The 16063-nt window shown below is 47.9% G+C and overlaps 1 protein-coding gene across 1 annotated transcript; it reads right to left on the bottom strand.

Moving 5' to 3' along the window:
• Positions 1 to 2241: 2241 nt before the first annotated feature.
• Positions 2242 to 10465, bottom strand: LOC109754518 (uncharacterized). Its single transcript, XM_020313423.3, has 5 exons — positions 10244 to 10465; positions 9982 to 10155; positions 3184 to 4357; positions 2681 to 3102; positions 2242 to 2591 (listed from the first exon to the last, which is right to left on the bottom strand). Exons 1-5 carry the CDS (start codon positions 10256 to 10258, stop codon positions 2562 to 2564), a joined length of 1815 nt encoding a protein of 604 aa, XP_020169012.1. The 5' UTR covers positions 10259 to 10465; the 3' UTR covers positions 2242 to 2561.
• Between the last annotated feature and the right edge of the window lie 5598 nt (positions 10466 to 16063).

Here is a 16063-nt window from a genome sequence, read left to right as displayed (position 1 = left end):
AAAAAAGATGGGGCGGAGGACATCTCAGATTTTAGGCCCATAAGTCTCATCCATGCCATTGCTAAGATCATTGCCAAAATGATGGCCAACCGCCTTGCCCCGCACATGTTAAACCTTGTCTCCCACGCCCAAAGCGCCTTTATCAAGAAACGAAGCATCCACGATAATTTCATGTACGTGCGCAACTTGGCGAGGCGCTTCCATCGGAATAAGTCTCCGATGCTACTTTTCAAGCTCGATATTAAGAAGGCTTTCGACAGGTGAGATGGGATTTTTTGATGGATCTTTTGAGACATCATGGCTTTCCGAGCCGCTTTCGAGGCTGGGTGTCGGCCCTTCTGTCCTCAGCATCATCGAGAGTGCTGATCAATGGAGTCATTGGGGATCCTATCAAGCATGGCCGGGGCCTGAGGCAAGGATACCCCCTCTCACCGCTTCTCTTCGTCCTTGCCATCGACCCACTTCACCACATCCTTGCTAAAGCGACGAGCCAAGGCCAGCTGCACCCTATTCTAGCCAAGACCGAAACCCTTTGTGCGTCTCTCTATGCGGATGATGCTGCCATCTTCGTGAAGCCAATAAAAGAAGACATTCAGTTCTTAGCATCCACCCTTGCTAATTTTGGTGAGGTCACCGGTCTAGTCACTAACTGCGCCAAGAGCCATGTGGCACCCATTCGCTGCGATGATGTTGCCCTCGATGATATCCTCATGTCCTTCCCCGCCATCCAAACTACCTTCCCTATGAGATACCTTGGGCTGCCCCTATCGGTCAGGAGACTTTGGAGAATCCACTTTCAACATTTGGAAGACAAGGTGGCTGGAAAACTCACTCCTTGGCTTGGTAGACATGTTGCATCGCCGGGTCGCATTGTTCTTGTCAAGGCGGTCCTCACTGCTATAGCAATCTACCACCTCACTCCTCTGGATCTGCCAGTCGAGGTCATCAAGGCAATTGACAGTATTAGACACGCTTATCTTTGGGCGGGATGTGAAAAGGTCACTGGCGGGAAATGCAAAATTAATTGGGAGACGGTGTGCAAGCCCAAGTTATATGGTGGATTGGGCGTTCTCAACTTGCAAAAGTTTGCTACCGCTCTCCGCTTGCGATGGCTTTGGTTTGAGTGGGCTGACCCCACTAAACCTTGGATTGGCATGGGCACGCCATGCACTGACGATGATAGAAATCTTTTTGCGGCTGCCACTCGTGTTACCATTGGTGATGGTCATCGGGCCACTTTCTGGGAATCACCTTGGGTGGACGGTATTCGCCCCAAGGATATTGCTCCAAAGATCTTTGATCTCTCCAAGAAGAAAAGAAGCTCCGTTCGCTCGAGTCTCACAGATAACGCTTGGGTCCGAAACATTGATACCTCTCAGGGCCTCACTTTTGAGCATATTGAGCAATTCGCCACCCTTTGGGAGAAGCTCTCCAATGTCATTCTAACCCCTGGAGTTGACGATGCAATTTTTGGAAGTTCACTAAAGATGGGGTATACTCCGCGTCTTCTGCATACAATGCTTAGTTTGAGGGTCACACCGCCTCTGCCATGATCACTACCGTTTGGAAAGCTTGCCCCCCCCCCCCATTGCAAATTTTTCGCTTGGTTGATTATTAATAATAGAGTGTGGACCGCCGATAGATTGCAGCGTCGGGGATGGCCGAATTGCAACCTTTGCCCTCTTTGCAAGCAGGTTCAGGAGACCGCGGCTCACCTCCTCTTCCAGTGTCGGTTCACAGTGAGAGTGTGGACGGAGATCAAGACTTGGCTTGGCCTCCACGACATTGATCCGTCAGATTGGAGACTCATGCCCTCGGTGAAAGTTTGTTGGGACATGGTTGCTCGCAAAAGGGGCCACTCACGCATGGTTCATAGCACTTTGATGATGCTTGTTGTGTGGGAAATTTGGAACGAACGCAACGCGAGGGTTTTCCGCAACACCGCCGCCCCTACTACCGTTGTCATTGCCAAGATTAAAGATGAGGCCTCTATTTGGGCTCGTGCAGGTGCGAAGTATTTATGTAATATTATGCCGCGAGAGTGATCTGTACTCTCTCGCTTGGTAGAATTATGTCTAATCTTCTTCTTAATTAATGAAAACGGCAAGGCTTGTTTCAAAAAAAAAAGTTCGCCCAGTAACAGAAGGCTTGGGAATAGAGACTGCTTTCAACTTCGTAGAACCGCTTTTTGGCTCCAGAAAGCAATCCTTTCCCGATCAAGTTTCCGATGACCCCACATAATAATTCAAAAATAATCACCTGCTTATAAACCAATAGTTTCAATTCAACATCTACTAAATAACAGTTCCAAATTCATTACCTAATTTGTACATTCTTCTAAAATAACAACTGGATGAGGTATATGTTAAGTCACTCTTTGTTGCATGCTAAACTACGATCCAGATTTCTTGATCGCTCTGCTGCTGCTGCTGCTTCTGCTTGCCAGCAGATGTAGTTTCTCGTCCCTTGAAGAATCTATTGCATCACTTATTGAAGCATATCTCTTAACCATCATTGCACTGAACCCATCCGGCCTTTCAGGTTTATGCATTGCAAAATTCTTACCACTTCAGCTCTGACAACAAAATGAGCTGCAAAACAAGATTAATTTGTCAAACACTTGGATACATATAATGCATCGTAAGTGGACGTGCAGCACACAGAAAATAAAATAACAGACCTGTTGGGCAACATGGGCTAGTTGGTTGTCGCCTTTAGGTGATTCTACCAAGTGATTTTGTGTCTCAGGCTTTGCCTGAGACTCTTGTTTGTCAGCTTTAGGTGATTCTACCAAGTGATTTTGTGTCTCAGGCTTTGCCAGAGACTCTTGTTTGTCAGCTAGACTAACCAGACTGCTGCTGTTCAAAGACACATTCTTCCGTTTCCTGCGATTGAATGTGTATTTGATACATCTCACACCTTCAGGTTGCACGGAAACACCGGATGCTGCTTTCGTGCTTTGTTCTTTCTCCAAGGAGCTGATGATTAAATGATCAGCTCTGTCTGAAGTTAAATTGCAACTTTCATCCACTTTAACTTCTTTCTTTTTTGCTGAATTATTCTCCGGTGTTCTGCAGTCAGGATGCTTCGCTCGTAATTCACCTGCATAATTTTAGGCTAGTTAGAGTTCAATCTACATAAAAAAGGTATTTCATGTAAACACACAAGGTTTCTAATAGGTACCTTCACCATCAACTTGACTTTTGGTTGACTGAAATACTAGTGGGGAGCTGTCCCCAGACTGAAATTGATCATTATTGGCACCACTAGAATGAATCAGAATTTTAGTCACATCACTTAAAACGGAAGCATTATTTATGGCAGATGTATCAGAGTGATCATCTATCCTTTCAGAGCTCTGCCCATTCTCAAAAATGGTATCCTCATTGGTTGATCTTAGCAGATTGTTACCTGGAACACTTTTGGACTCAGAACAACCAGCTTCAAAAACCCTAACCATCTTAGATCTTTTTCTCCTTGTCGCTCGCATGTTGCTGATTGCATGTGCATCTATTGGGCCAGGGGAGGCCATGCAATAATTGAAGTCAGCAACCTTCCCACCCATCAACAAATCGTCCTTCAAATCAGTTAACCCCTCACCACTATGTCCGGAAAACAAATTTGGAGGTGAAAGATCATGTTCGAGTGCCTGAAGAAGCAGCAAACACCCGTTTTCATCAGAGGTGCCAGATGATTTATCTTCTGTTTTAACATGCACATCAGAACTATCATGCTTATAACCAGGCCTGCTTCGTTGACCTCTCTTGCGCTTGCAGTTCGCCAGAAACTTTGTTTGAAGTATCTGTTCGATGGTGGATCTCGTCTGTCTAGTGCTCCTAACACTATCGCTCTTTCCAGTCTTCGAATGGTTATTCGACGCACTAGCCTCCTTGCTGCTTTGTTTAGAGGAGTCTGCAGCAGGACCCCGCTGTCTAAGAGCGCGAATGCGCTGTGTACACCCATTACGATACAACTCACGTTTCTTATTTCTTGCTATAAATGATGGCATATCAGAACCACGATGATACAGGTTTTCCATGTTTACAACAGCTCCATTTTCTTTGGCGTCACTGGAAACGCGGCAAACGGTATTTTTGTCCTTTGATGACAAACTTCTATTTTGGAGATGCACCTTAGAACGAGAGATCTTGCTTTTATTTGAACCAATCTTATCACAGGTTGGAAGGATATTCATTCTTTCCTCTGCTAAAGTTTTCCGTTTCTCCTCCAATTCGGTATTTGCTCTCTGCAGCTCAACTTGAAGGGATGTCACAGTATTTCGAGCATCATGTAATTGCTCCTGAAGTTCAGTGATCTTTCTAACATGTGCCAAAGATTGCAATTCCACCTGCTTCATCTGTGAACATGAAAAAAAGTTTCAAACATGCATAACTTAAAACTGGGACAATTAAAAAGGCTACAACTAGTTAAAAATGTAATCATATTCAAGCAAATGAAAGCTAAATTAACTGGACAAGTATTGGTGCAGTTGCAAACATTCTTTAAACAAAAAAACAGCATCAACAGCTGATGGCGTATCAATCCAATTGACTGGTGCAAATCATTCTATTCAACCTGTCAGTATCATTAAGACTTGATTCTATAAAATGTGGCATGCATGCAGCCCTTGTGTAACTGGTCGGATCAACCGTGGATGTTGGGGAGCTAGCTCACCTTCCTTGTGTTATTTTTATAGGGAACACTAGAAAATATAGGATTCGTTCGATTAGCTGAAGCTAGGCAGTGCAACACATGTAAGATAGTATTCTCCATCTGTCTGAGCAATTTACTCACTGCGCTGATGGAAGAGTAATTATTGACATACAATATGAATGGAAGATAACTACAACATAACTCGAATAACTTAATGTTATTATTAATAGAACCCTATCAATGATTGGAGAAGATCAGTGGAGGAATTCAGGATATCATCCTGGCAATAGATAGTAGAACAAGCACGATGGCCTTAACATGTGAATATAACATCCTCCCACATGATTGGCATTGCCACATAGTGATTCGACAGAAATACCGCACAGGCATACATCAATGGACACTGCAACCATCAGCAAGCCCATACAACTGTCAATAAGGATTCATAGGTGAAGATCACAATCAGTCATCAACCCTAGACACTTGTAAATTGTAACTGTGGCAGGGTTGGTTTGGCCAGTCGACATGTGTTATATATGTACCCTAGGCAAGAGGTTTGGGTTTCTATGAAATCAAAAATTATTAAAGAGGGAAAGCATTCATTTTTGTTTACGAGTACTAGCTGAATGTCCATATATTCCTCCCGGAGTAATGAAAAAGTGCAAGCATGTGGCATATCAATCTTTATTCAACTACAATAGTCAAAACAATTAACTAGAACTTGAGAAGAAATAAGAAAAGGTAACAAACAAATAGCATAATAAAATACAAAAATTATACACATTATAAAAAACAAGACCGCGGAGATGGTAGACAGACTAAAATCACCAAGTAGTACTAGGAAAATAAGAGTAGGGAGACATAAGCTAGGTTGATTTGTAAAAGGGGGATTGCGGAAATAGTATGAACCACATTTGTCTTCTATTCTTAAACGTGACAATGAATAGATACTTGTGCGCTCATTGCTTCTTAGCAGTGACTCAGAGTTATCCATGGTTTGGGTAGAAGATCAGTATTGGTTGTCGTGGCCTTCAAGTTGCAAGCCTAAATTCAAGAATGCCTTTTACAACCATGGTTGCATTTGCCTAGAACAAGATGGCGCCTTTTCAAAGGTTCTATGCTACCAGGCAACGATCATAAAAAATGAAATTCAATCTGCAAGATCACTTGAAAAAAAATGGGACAGGATTTAGGGAACTATATTCACCAACATTGAAGTGCCACCGCCGGTAAAATACTTCAGCTTTTCAAACAGTTAGAGTAAATTGCTATAAGAAATTAAGTTATTCATCCCTTTCATGGTTTCACCACAACAATCTGAACAGATCACAAAATTACTACGTGAACAAGTATAAGGACTGGTAAAGCAGATCGTTAATATTGTAGTCTATACGGCATATCATCAATATGCCATCCGATTTATGAGTTTACAAATTGCCAAATTCGCCTCATATCACAAAAAAATTGTAACAGTAAAGTATGAATTTTTTTGGATTTCCAAAACCATCATAACAAAAATATGTCGCAACAGGATAATTAGCTTATCACATCAAACTTTAGTGAGTGGAGAATTTTCCCATTGTTATCTGGATTATAACAATCAAAATTTATTTGGGTTTTACATAGCATGATAGTAATTGTATACTGTTACTATGAACTTTCACAATCAGAAGGTCAGAATGGCACCAATGAACTGAAGTGGCATAAGCAGCTGATACGCATTGCTAGTGTGATGCACTGTTACCGGTGTAGACCCAGTGCCAGGAGAAACTTGGCAAAGGAAGGGCCATCCCAAGGCGGGTGTACCAAAGGGAGCAGTTGAGCAGCAATCTTTTCATTATGTATAAAACATTGGTTGCCCACAAAATCGCCATTGCAGGCTAGATGCTACATTATGAATAAATTATACAACAACTAAAATAATACAACGACGGAAAGTGTATGTGTTAGGAGCTAGGGTTCTGCCGGTTCTAGGGCGGAGATTGTAGGGGAAAGATGGAGGAAGACGAGGTCGAGGGCGCGGCGGCCGGCGGCTGGGCGCCGTCCTTGCGTGGTGGAGAAGAGGCGGTGGCGGCGCAAGAGGCGGCTAGGGTTAGGTCTCCCGGCTCCCTAAGGGAAGCCGAGCAAATACTGACTGCTTCTTGCTTGATTAGATTGATACATCTCCTCTCCTTATATAGAGAGGTTTACTTGACTCCTAAGCAAACGACCCTAATACCTATAAGATAATTGGGCTAAGCCCCTAATAACGATAAGATAACTTGGGCCACAGCCCACATAATATGCCGGTCATAACACTTCTCCCCGCCTGCACAAACAACTCGTCCTCGAGCTGTAAGGCAGGGAAGCGCTTGCTAAACTCCTCGAGGTGATCAACCAGCGTCAAACACCTCCGCGACAGCTGGGGCGGCCAGGTCGCCGAGCCCGGCGGCGACGGCGTCCTCCTCAATGTAGTCTGCAGCCTCCAGGTAGAAGAGTCAAGGGCAGACGTGGCCGGGCATGTAGGTCTCGTCGCAGTTGAAGCACAACCCTTGGCGGCGACGCTCGAGTAGCTCGGACGAGGTGAGTCGGCGGAACGGGTGCGCCGCGGTCGCGGCAAGGGGTGCCGCGGAAGCCTGAGCAGGCCGATCCTGCGCGGGAACATCCGGCCAGGGTGGCGGCCCAGCGGCCCGGGACGATGATGCCTGCTGGATGGCCACCACGCGGCGCTCGAACGCGCGGGCGTAGTACATGGCCGTCTGGAGGTCCTGGGGTCCCTGCAGCTCGACGTCCACGCGGATATGATCTGGCAGACCGCCGACGAAGAGTTCGGCCCGCTGGTGAGCCGTCACGCCGGACGCGTGGCACGCCAGGGCCTGAAAGCGGTCGGTGTAGTCTTGCACCGTAGAGGTGAAGGGAGGGCGGCCCAACTCCGCCAGCCGGCTCCCACGTATCGGTAGTCCGAATTGAAGGAGGCAGAACTCGCGAAAACGCTCCCATGGGGGCATGCCGCCCTCGTCCTGCTCGAGGGCGTAGTACCACGTCTGTGCGGCGCCGCGGAGGTGATAAGAGGCGAGCCAGGTGCGGTCCGATGCGAGCGTCCGTTGCCCCCGAAAGAACTGATCGCACTGGTTGAGCCAGTTGAGGGGGTCCTCGGCGCCGTCGTAGGTGGCGAAGGCGAGCTTGGCGAAGCGCGGCGGTGTCTGAGCATGACCGTCGTGAGTGTACGGCTCGGTGGTACGGAGCAACGAAGAGGATGGCGTTGGTCTGGTGTGCACAGGTGGTCCGCAGGAAAGCGGTGGCCCGTCAAAGCCAGCGTGGAAACCCGCGGAGCCGGAGGGCCCGTCGTACGACAGGGAGGGCGCCGGCTGGTCCGCGGCCATGGTGTAGACTGGCGGCGGTGACGTCCCGGCCAACCAGGCCGGAAGCTGGGACGGCGAGGGCGGGAACCGCACTTGCTGAATCGGCACAGCCGCCGGCACGGTTGTAGTCAGCCCGGTGCTGGGCGGCGGAGGCGCCGGCAGCGGCAGCTGCCTGGAAAAGGCGGAGACGGCGGGCGCGGCGATGGCCGCGGCCGGCCATTGTGGCCAGATCGGGGCGGTGGCGGGGGCTGGCTGTAGCTGCAGCGAGGGCTGCAGCGGCCCGACCAGCGTCGCGGTGGCCCCGGGGTGCGGCGGCTGCCAGGGCGGTGGCGGCGAGGACCCGGGTGGCGTGGGTGACGCGGCGAGGGCCGGCGCCGGCCACTGCGGCCATTGGGGCGCGGCGACGGGCGGCGGCTGAAGCGGCCAGTGGTGGTGTAGAGGCCCCGGTCGGCGCCGCGGGTGCCGAATACCACGGCAGGGCGGCTGGCCCGGTCGCGGCGACCGGCGGCCCGTAGGGGCCGGCTAGGTATAGTTGTATCCCCTGGACGGCGGTGACGAGATCGTTGAGGACCCAGGTGATCTCCGCCGGGGAGTAGACGGCGGCCGGTGGTGCGGTGTTGGGCGCCGTCATCTGGGTGGTGGCGGCGCCGGAGGATGTGACCAGCGGCGCGGTGGAGAAGGCCATCGGCGCGGTGGTGACGGTCGGCAGCGGAAGCGACGGGATGGGCGGCGGCGAAGACATGATCGGAACTGAGCTACCTGATACCAAGGTGTTAGGAGTTAGGGTTCTGCCGGTTCTAGGGCGGAGATTGTAGGGGAAAGATGGAGGAAGACGAGGTCGAGGGCGCGGCGGCCGGCGGCTGGGCGCCGTCCTTGCGTGGTGGAGAAGAGGCGGTGGCGGCGCAAGAGGCAGCTAGGGTTAGGTCTCCCGGCTCCCTAAGGGAAGCCGAGCAAATACTGATTGCTTCTTGCTTGATTAGATTGATACATCTCCTCTCCTTATATAGAGAGGTTTACTTGACTCCTAAGCAAACGACTCTAAAGATAATTGGGCTAAGCCCCTAATAACGATAAGATAACTTGGGCCACAGCCCACATAATATGCCGGTCATAACAGTATGCTCAAGACAAAATACAGTTCACCAGTCAAGACACAGAATAGGGGTACAATATGAACGAACCTACTTCGTAATTTCATTATAAAGGTTCTTCTGACAGTAGTAGACCTCCATCAGAAAGCAGGAATGTCTAATAATTATATAAGCATATCACTGGACCTCCAGCAACATCAACAGTATGAGCTGTATGCCCCTGAGACTTGGGCGTTGTGTACATGCTAATCAGTTAAACCAACACCTTGACTGCTTCTCTGCGACCATATTCAGTAAGAGCAAAAATTTCTAAAGCTAACTGCAGAAGGACTGAAGGATGAGCGAGCAATGACAGAACACACCGCATATTTTTCAAACGGATTTGGAGAAACTAAATCACAAGGTTTCTTAATGCTCATGTCCTACTCGAGCAACCTGCCGACTGTCTGAGGAGCAAGAGAACCTTCCCATGTCTGGAAGCCCGCCGCAATCCAATCAGATAGAGAAAATTCCCTTTCAAATGTCTAAATTCCATAAGAGTGGATGAAGTATAAGCACGAAATCGCGCCAGGCTCCAGCTTCCCTAATCTGTTAACAAGGCGAGAACATACCCTGTCAAACAAGCTCCAAACGGCAGGCACATCGGAGAAACATGGTTTGGGATTTGCACCGTACATCTCGCGAACAGAAACCAGAAGAATTCCGAAGGACAACCTAAGCAAACGGTTCCCAAAACCTGCCCTAAAACGCGCATACTCTCAAACACCCGAACTCCAAACTTCCCGTACGCTCACACATCGGCAAAAACAACTCAACTCGAACGCAACCACCGACCCAATCATCCATCCAACCAAAGTAAATCAAAGCAAGCGATTCGAACGGGGGGACAGTCGTACCCTGTCCTCCATGATGTTCTTCAGCCGGACGAGAGCCGCGACGCCATCCTCCTTGGCCGCCGCAATCCCTCCGGTCAGCACCGCCACGCTCCGCTCCGCCGCCAGCACCCGCGCCGCCGACTCCTTGGCCATATTTAGCATGATTGCCGCGTACGCCTTCCGCAGCCCCTCCACCTGCGCACACAAAAACACCCCGTCAGCGCGAAGCAGACTGCAATGGCGCCGGCGGCGGGAGGTTTCGGTTTTGGAAGCGGAAATTCACCTGCGAGTCCGCCATTTTTTTGAGCCGAAGGAAAGCTGAGGTGGAAGGAAGGCGGTTGGAATAGAGGAGGCGAAATGGGATGGGGTGGAGCGAAGGTGGGCGCGGCCGCGGCCGCTCTACTGGTTTTCGCTACTGGCTGCTGCCGTCCGTTGGGGGGCTCGGTTCCATTTTTTGCGCCCCTTGAGTTTTGGGGGGCGGAGGCGGAGGCTCAACTTCCCTAATGTTCTAGGCTGGCGGAGAGGTCCCTCGGCTTTGGGTATATTGCATTCTATAGTGATGTAGAACGTCTTATATTACTTGTAAAACGTCTTATATTACTTCCTCCGTAAACTAATATAAGAGCGTTTAGATCACTACTCACGCCGGTTGCACGCGCGCTGTCTGATCTAGGCAAGATCCCACACCCATGTGTCTTCTATGCCACGCGTTTTTCCGGCACACACCAATCTCTTCCCCAGGTTTACCCTCTCGATTTTTCTCCTCAAAAATGTTTTCTGCATGCCCGACTTCACCTTCTCTCCCTCACCAACGCTCGTAGCAAGTGGGTACCGATTTGCAGCGCTTCTGCTGGACACCCTGACCATCGTTGCCTGCTGCCACAAGCTAGGGACTGCCATGACGAGGCACTCCTGCATTTTTCCTCCCCGAGCTCTGCTTTTTCTCCAAGGCAACCAGGGCGAGAGCACATGACCCCCACGTGGATCAATGCTGCCAGGGGTGGCCGGAGCCCGCTTTAAATGGTGTGACAAGCGATGTGGGGACGGCCACCGTCGATGATGGAATTGGTCAGTTAGGATGTTGCGACCCCGAGTGGCGACGCTTTGAGCGGCCCGCGTCGATGTTGGAACCCCAAGCGGGGATGCTGGGAGCTGCCGACATCGATGCTAGGGAGTGGATGGCTATGATGTTACCGGGGTGTGGTTTGGAACCAATGAGGCGAGGTGTTGCGATCGAGACATGGTTGCTAGGACCGGCAAAGTGTGGTGCTAGAAACAGTAGTGAGGCGAGGTGTTGTAATGGTGACATGGCAAGGCTGCTACTGCTAGGAGTGGCCAAGCAGGGTCTGTAGTAACAAGATTGGTGGGTGTGTTACGTACGTGGGGACAGCCAGTGACTACGAGCTTCCGCGGGCACATGGGCAATTTTTTCACTTGCCTTTTTGATTGAATCTGAGGGGACAGAAGGAAGACATTTATGTAGGATCCAACGGTTGATGCTGTTGGGTAACGTAGTAATTTCAAAAAAATTCCTACGCACACGCAAGATCATGGTGATGCATAGCAACGAGAGGGGAGAGTGTGTCCGCGTACCCTCGTAGACCGAAAGCGGAAGCGTTAGCACAACGCGGTTGATGTAGTCGTACGTCTTCACGATCCGACCGATCAAGTACCGAACGCACGACACCTGCGAGTTCAGCACACGTTCAACTCGATGACGTCCCTCGAACTCCGATCCAGCCGAGCTTTGAGGGAGAGTTCCGTCAGCATGACGGCGTGGTGACGATGATGATGTTCTACCGACGCAGGGCTTCGCCTAAGCACCGCTACGATATGACCGAGGTGGATTATGGTGGAGGGGGGCACCGCACATGGCTAAAAGATCAATGATCAATTGTTGTGTCTCCAAGGGGTGCCCCCCTCCCCGTATATAAAGGAGTGGAGGAGGGGGAGGGCCGACCCTCTCTATGGCGCTCCCTAGGAGGAGCCCTACTCCCACCGGGAGTAGGACCCCCCCCCCCCTCCAAGTAGTAGGAGTAGGAGTCAAGGAAAGGGGAGAGAGAAGAGAAGGAAGAAGGGGGCGCAACCCCTCCCCCTAGTCCAATTCGGACTAGGCCTTCGGGGGGCACGCATCCTCTCCTCTCTCTTTCCCCTAAAGCCCAATAAGGCCCATATACTCCCCGGCGAATTCCCGTAACTCTCCGATACTCCGAAAAATACCCGAATCACTCGGAACCTTTTCGATGTCCGAATATAGTCGTCCAATATATCGATCTTTACGTCTCGACCATTTCGAGACTCCTCGTCATGTCCCCGATCTCATCCGGGACTCCGAACTACGTTCGGTACATCAAAACACATAAACTCATAATATAACCGTCATCGAACTTTAAGCGTGCGGACCCTACGGGTTCGAGAACAATGTAGACATGACCGAGACACGTCTCCGGTCAATAACCAATAGCGGAACCTGGATGCTCATATTGGCTCCCACATATTCTATGAAGATCTTTATCGGTCAAACCGCATAACAACATACGTTGTTCCCTTTGTCATCGGTATGTTACTTGCCCGAGATTCGATCGTCGGTATCTCAATACCTAGTTCAATCTCGTTACGGCAAGTCTCTTTACTCGTTCCGTAATACATCATCCCGCAACTAACTCATTAGTTACAATGCTTGCAAGGCTTATAGTGATGTGCATTACTGAGTGGGCCCAGAGATACCTCTCCGACAATCGGAGTGACAAATCCTAATCTCGAAATACACCAACCCAACAAGTACCTTCGGAGACACCTGTAGAGCACCTTTATAATCACCCAGTTACGTTGTGACGTTTGGTAGCACATAAAGTGTTCCTCAGGTAAACGGGAGTTGCATAATCTCATAGTCATAGGAACATGTATAAGTCATGAAGAAAGCAATAGCAACATACTAAACGATCAAGTGCTAAGCTAACGGAATGGGTCAAGTCAATCACATCATTCTCCTAATGATGTGATCCCGTTAATCAAATGACAACTCATGTATGGTTAGGAAACATAACCATCTTTAATTAACGAGCTAGTCAAGTAGAGGCATACTAGTGACACTCTGTTTGTTTATGTATTCACACATGTATTATGTTTCCGGTTAATACAATTCTAGCATGAATAATAAACATTTATCATGATATAAGGAAATAAATATAACTTTATTATTGCCTATAGGGCATATTTCCTTCAGATGCCTAGGTGATCGGACGGTATACAGGGTGACCAATCTAATGCCTGCGTCAGTCGGCCTTTCATTGAATAGGTTGTCCTTTTTGAGGGAACGGGTAGTTTCTTTGCCCGAGTGTGGAACGGTTGGGGAAAGATTGTGTATGTGTGCAAATTACTTCCTAGTCACACCCTTATATGTATGCAATATATCCAACGAAAACTAGAATCCAATGAAATTTTGAAAAGTTTTATTATTGCCATCGTGTGCATCAGATCCCTCTTGGTGGTCATTATTTGTGCAATGGAGCTCTACAACACTTAATGCAACTTTAGTTGGTAACCCCTCATGTGGGGGAGGCGATTTGTGGCACGCAGATTCTGGGTCTTGATCTGCGGCACGATTCTGAAACATGTTTGTGTATCTCCTGTATCCCTATCGTATAATACCCGGAGGCCTCCAACCCGGATGTTTGGCATACCCCTAGACGTTTGACCCCTGTCTGTGTGCAAATCAAGCCATGAGGCCATGTTTCCCTCTCCTACCTCCCTCTTTTGCTCTAGACTATATATACTCTACCATGGACTCTCATTAGGGCTAGCAAAGCATATACCTAAACCTTGAGAGATTTTTGCTCATCATATCTCCTCCTAGAGGATCAAGACCTCTTAAGGGAGAATGGTTCACCAATTGGATCATCAACTCCTCTCTCGCTAGGGTTTGGAGAAGAACATCTCTCAAGGCCCCATCTGTTTAGAGATTTGGGAAGAATTTATCCTTTTACTTCTACTTTTCTTGCTTGTGGATCTATGTGTACCTTTGTTTGGATGTTTGGAGAGCACATGTGTGACGGAACTTGTTAAATCTAGTTAATCCCCTTGTGGTCCTTGAGCCATTTATGTTTTTTTCTCCTTGTTCATCTCCAAATTGTTAAGGTTGGGCGTAAATTGAGACTTGGTCCTACATCATTTGGTATCATGAGCTTTCGTTGATTAGGAGCCCCTCTCCCTCACTTTCTAGCCCATTTTTATGTTCTTGCCCAATTTTAGAATCCCCACAAAAACAGCCTCATTCAATTTCTTGCAATTTATCGGTTCTCGTGAGAGTTTGTTCATTTTGGTCCATGGATTTGATGTGTTACTACCTTACTGGTATATCTAGCCTCTCTTTGTGTTGCTTTAGCCAGTTTCCTCGAATTCCACCCAAAAATATCTTCTCCATGTCCCAAATTTTGAGATCCATTCCCGGAAGAAGAATACCTGAAATTGACCTACCCAGACGTCTGGCCACCAACCCAGATGTATGTACAACGCTCGGACCAACTGGCTAGCTACCCGGACGTCTGACTTCCTCTGAAAACTGCTGAATATTTTCCCTAGTTCGCCCCATTTCATTTCGTGGTTGAATTTTTCTTTGATTCCCGTTACCCAAGCTGGTTTGGCTGCTATAGGGACTGCTTCAACATCTACGACAACCATTCAATTTTGCCGCCAATATTTTAATCAATGACAAGGACCACACAGTCATTTTGACACCAAAACTGGAAGCAAGACCGGTTCACTCATTCAGCAAAATTTTCTCGCAAACTTCTTGGGCGCGATCCCACATCGGGGCCAAAGGAGGCTTTGCTTACTCTCTCGTAAGAGTGGTTGTGCAACCCTTAACTGTAAGGGTGATGTAACCTAGCAATAAGTATTTCACTCAGTAGAGAACTAGGGTTTGTCGAACCAGAAGGAGTTCTCCGCGTAAACAAAGCCATTGGTACCTACACACAAAACACACCGCAAATGTATCCCCAACACGTCAAGAAGGTTGTCAAGATTCTTATCCTGCTAGTTACAAGATTAAATTGCAAGGGATAATGGTAATTGATAGAAAGATAAAATGGTACAACAAAGAACACTATTTTTATAAAGTTTCCAGTAATGTAGATAGACCCATGGGGCATAGGTTCACTAGGCATCTCTCATAAGCATAGCAAAATAGTGTGGTAAACAAATTACAGTGGGGCAATGATTAAATTGCAGTATTTTATATTTATGCCTATATGATCATTCATGCTATTATCTCATATATGCATTACATCTGTGATATGTAGACTGATATCCAACTGCATCTATAACTAATACTCCACCCCAAGACCAATATACTAGCATGCATCTCAAAGTATTAAGTTCATGGTAAACAGAGCATTGCAATAAGCAAGATGGCATAATGTAGATAGTAATATATCAAGAAATATGACAAGAAAAACCATCGTTTTATCCTTAGTGGCAACAATACATTAAGTGCCTTGTCCCTTTCCGTCACTGTGGTATAGAACACCGCAAGATTAGAAACCACTACAAATTCACCACCCCTCTGAAGAAATACCTATCAAACTTGGCCTAAGAAGATAGATAGACCGGAGAGCAAACAAATCTTTTTAATTATAAAGCAAAGAAACCTTAAAAGATACAATTGAATTCAATGAAAAATCTAATCGTAAAGTGATAATTCATCACATCCCAACAAACACACCACCGATTATATTGAATTGATCCTGATCATGTGAGACGGCTCACATGAACTTGGTATTGAAGATCAGAGAGAGAGGGAGAGAGGGAGAGAGAGAGGAGAGATGGATCACCCAGGAACACTATGAAGATGCGACAAATGGTTTGGATTAGATCGTTACCGACTCTGAGTTGCAGCAAAAGAAGACGAGTGGGTGTAGATCGTACTTAGAGTCTCTCGAACCGTAGATGAACGATCTCGTGAACCACCCATGAACAGTCCCTCGAACGAAAGATTGAAAGCATGACCTATCTATGAGTTGCAAGCGTGCGGTCTTCATGATCCGACAACGCTTTGCCATCTACAGCTAATCGTCGTCAAAGAACTAGAGGGAGGAGATTAGAA

The sequence above is a fragment of the Aegilops tauschii genome, chromosome 6 (genome assembly GCF_002575655.3).
Source record: "Aegilops tauschii subsp. strangulata cultivar AL8/78 chromosome 6, Aet v6.0, whole genome shotgun sequence".
NCBI classification, from domain to species: Eukaryota; Viridiplantae; Streptophyta; class Magnoliopsida; order Poales; family Poaceae; genus Aegilops; species Aegilops tauschii.
Note: the sequence above shows the minus strand (reverse complement) of the source record. Positions and strands in the feature narration are given on the sequence as shown.